The sequence below is a fragment of the Rhincodon typus genome, chromosome 14 (assembly GCF_021869965.1).
Source record: "Rhincodon typus isolate 14 chromosome 14, sRhiTyp1.1, whole genome shotgun sequence".
In the NCBI taxonomy this organism is placed as follows: Eukaryota; Metazoa; Chordata; class Chondrichthyes; order Orectolobiformes; family Rhincodontidae; genus Rhincodon; species Rhincodon typus.
Window position 1 is genome coordinate 70124007 of NC_063345.1, and position 1765 is coordinate 70125771.

The window sequence follows — 1765 nt, forward strand, 5'->3', positions numbered from 1 at the left end:
GTGGAAAGACAAAGCTGCTGTGGAGCTGACTGTCGCTGTTCTCCACAGTTTCCAGGTAGAGATGAGAGCAGGGTGGCTGAGTGTGACCTTCCAACCATACCTTGTCCAGCCCTTCCCCACACAGGGGGGAAGTAGAGGGGCTGAAGTCTTCCTTATTTTAATCAAGGCCTTGGGTGGGTCAGTGGATCAACCACTGATCTTTCACCTCTTGGAGGCCCTATTGTAACTAGATAGAATCCCCTAGAAAGATGGGATGGGAGTCAGGGTAGGCTAGATTGCTGGAAGGTATTTCAGCAGATGAGCTTCTGGGGTCCTGCTTGCAATTTCCTCCAGTGACTCCACCTACTGTCCTAGAGGTCCTTCTCCCATTCACTCCACCCTTGGTGGTGTCTCCTTACTTCCCATTCACCAACACCATAACTCTGGGGGTCCAGGCCTGTGCTGGCTGAATGGCCAATGCACTGGGCCCATTGCCAGTGGGTGCCTGTACCTGAGAGGGGCATTTAGCATCTGTGCCTCAGCCTACCACCTCCCATTGGAGTCTGTTGTGTTTTGCAGCTTGCAAAAGTGACGATAGTTGATCATCACACTATCACTGAGTCCTTCATGAAGCATCTGGAGAATGAGCACCGGCTTCGTGGTGGATGCCCCACAGACTGGGTTTGGATTGTTCCTCCGTTATCTGGGAGTCTAACTTCTGCCTTTCACCAGGAATTCCTCAATTACAATCTCTCTCCAGCATTCTCCTACCAGGTAATGTCTGCTGACACTGTTCACTTCTCACCTTTCTCTCTATTCCCAACTCCTCCAAGCCTTCCTTCCAAATATCCTTCAAACTCAATGACCCATCTTCATCCCCATTGTCCCCCCAGCCTCGTCCATTCATCATATGCCAGATCTCAATCCCCTTAACCTCCTCGCTTTTCCATCTCCCTCACTATCTGCAATTGTTCTGATCACATCCTTACCTTCCTCATCCCATCTTCTGTGTCTAGCCCGAATTCTATTTACGCATGTCCAAGTCCACATTTCTCAGTCCTGTTTACCCAACCTCTGCCCACTTACAGATTACCAATGTCCACTTTCACTTCTCATCACTGTATGCCTCTGACCTTCCTCCACCCTATATCATGCACTCCTCATCACATCTACCATTCAACCCATGTTGCCCTGTTATACTCGCCCAACCCTCTCCCTTCTTCCTGAACTCCATAGATTCACCTTCTCCCATCTCCACAGCACCCATTCAGAAACCTTGTCTCTTCACCTAAATTGCCAATTCCATGGTTAAGGAATCCTGTAATATTTTGTAACTTTCTGTGGAATCCCTCCCTCTCTTCTGCTTTTAAATAATATCATTAAATAGAAACAAATATACAGTGAATCATGATTGATTAATGGTTTGTCAATAACGTTTGAGTAATAAACCATGAAAAATTGGGAATTTTGGTGCAAGCATCAAATAATCTAGAACTTCTTCAGACCACACAGGAAGACATTCAGACAAGGTATGGTCTCCAGTATACCCTGGTTGAAAAACACTATCCTATGTCTCTAAGGTTTTGGAGTAGATTTGTAGCTCGGGTTGTTGGTGTTTTGAGGTTGGTTGGCTTGCTGAACTGGTTTATTCCGCAGACGCTTTGTTACCATGCTGGGCAACATCATCAGTGCAGCCTCTGATGAAGCATCAGCGTGTTTTCCCACCTGGTTTTTAAACTCTGGAGTCCATTGAGCTGGATTGCCTCACTTCTGGTTTTCCTTCGTA

General features: G+C 46.9%; 1 protein-coding gene across 1 annotated transcript in view; it reads left to right on the forward strand.

Moving 5' to 3' along the window:
• LOC109923651 (nitric oxide synthase, brain-like) overlaps positions 1-1765 on the forward strand; it is a 96151-nt gene that overhangs the window by 39656 nt on the left and 54730 nt on the right. The window contains exons 10-11 of the mRNA XM_048604962.1: positions 1-55; positions 559-753. The exon at positions 1-55 is cut by the window's left edge and continues 16 nt beyond it. Coding sequence (XP_048460919.1) covers positions 1-55; positions 559-753 — 250 coding nt within the window. The remainder of the gene's footprint in view (positions 56-558; positions 754-1765) is intronic.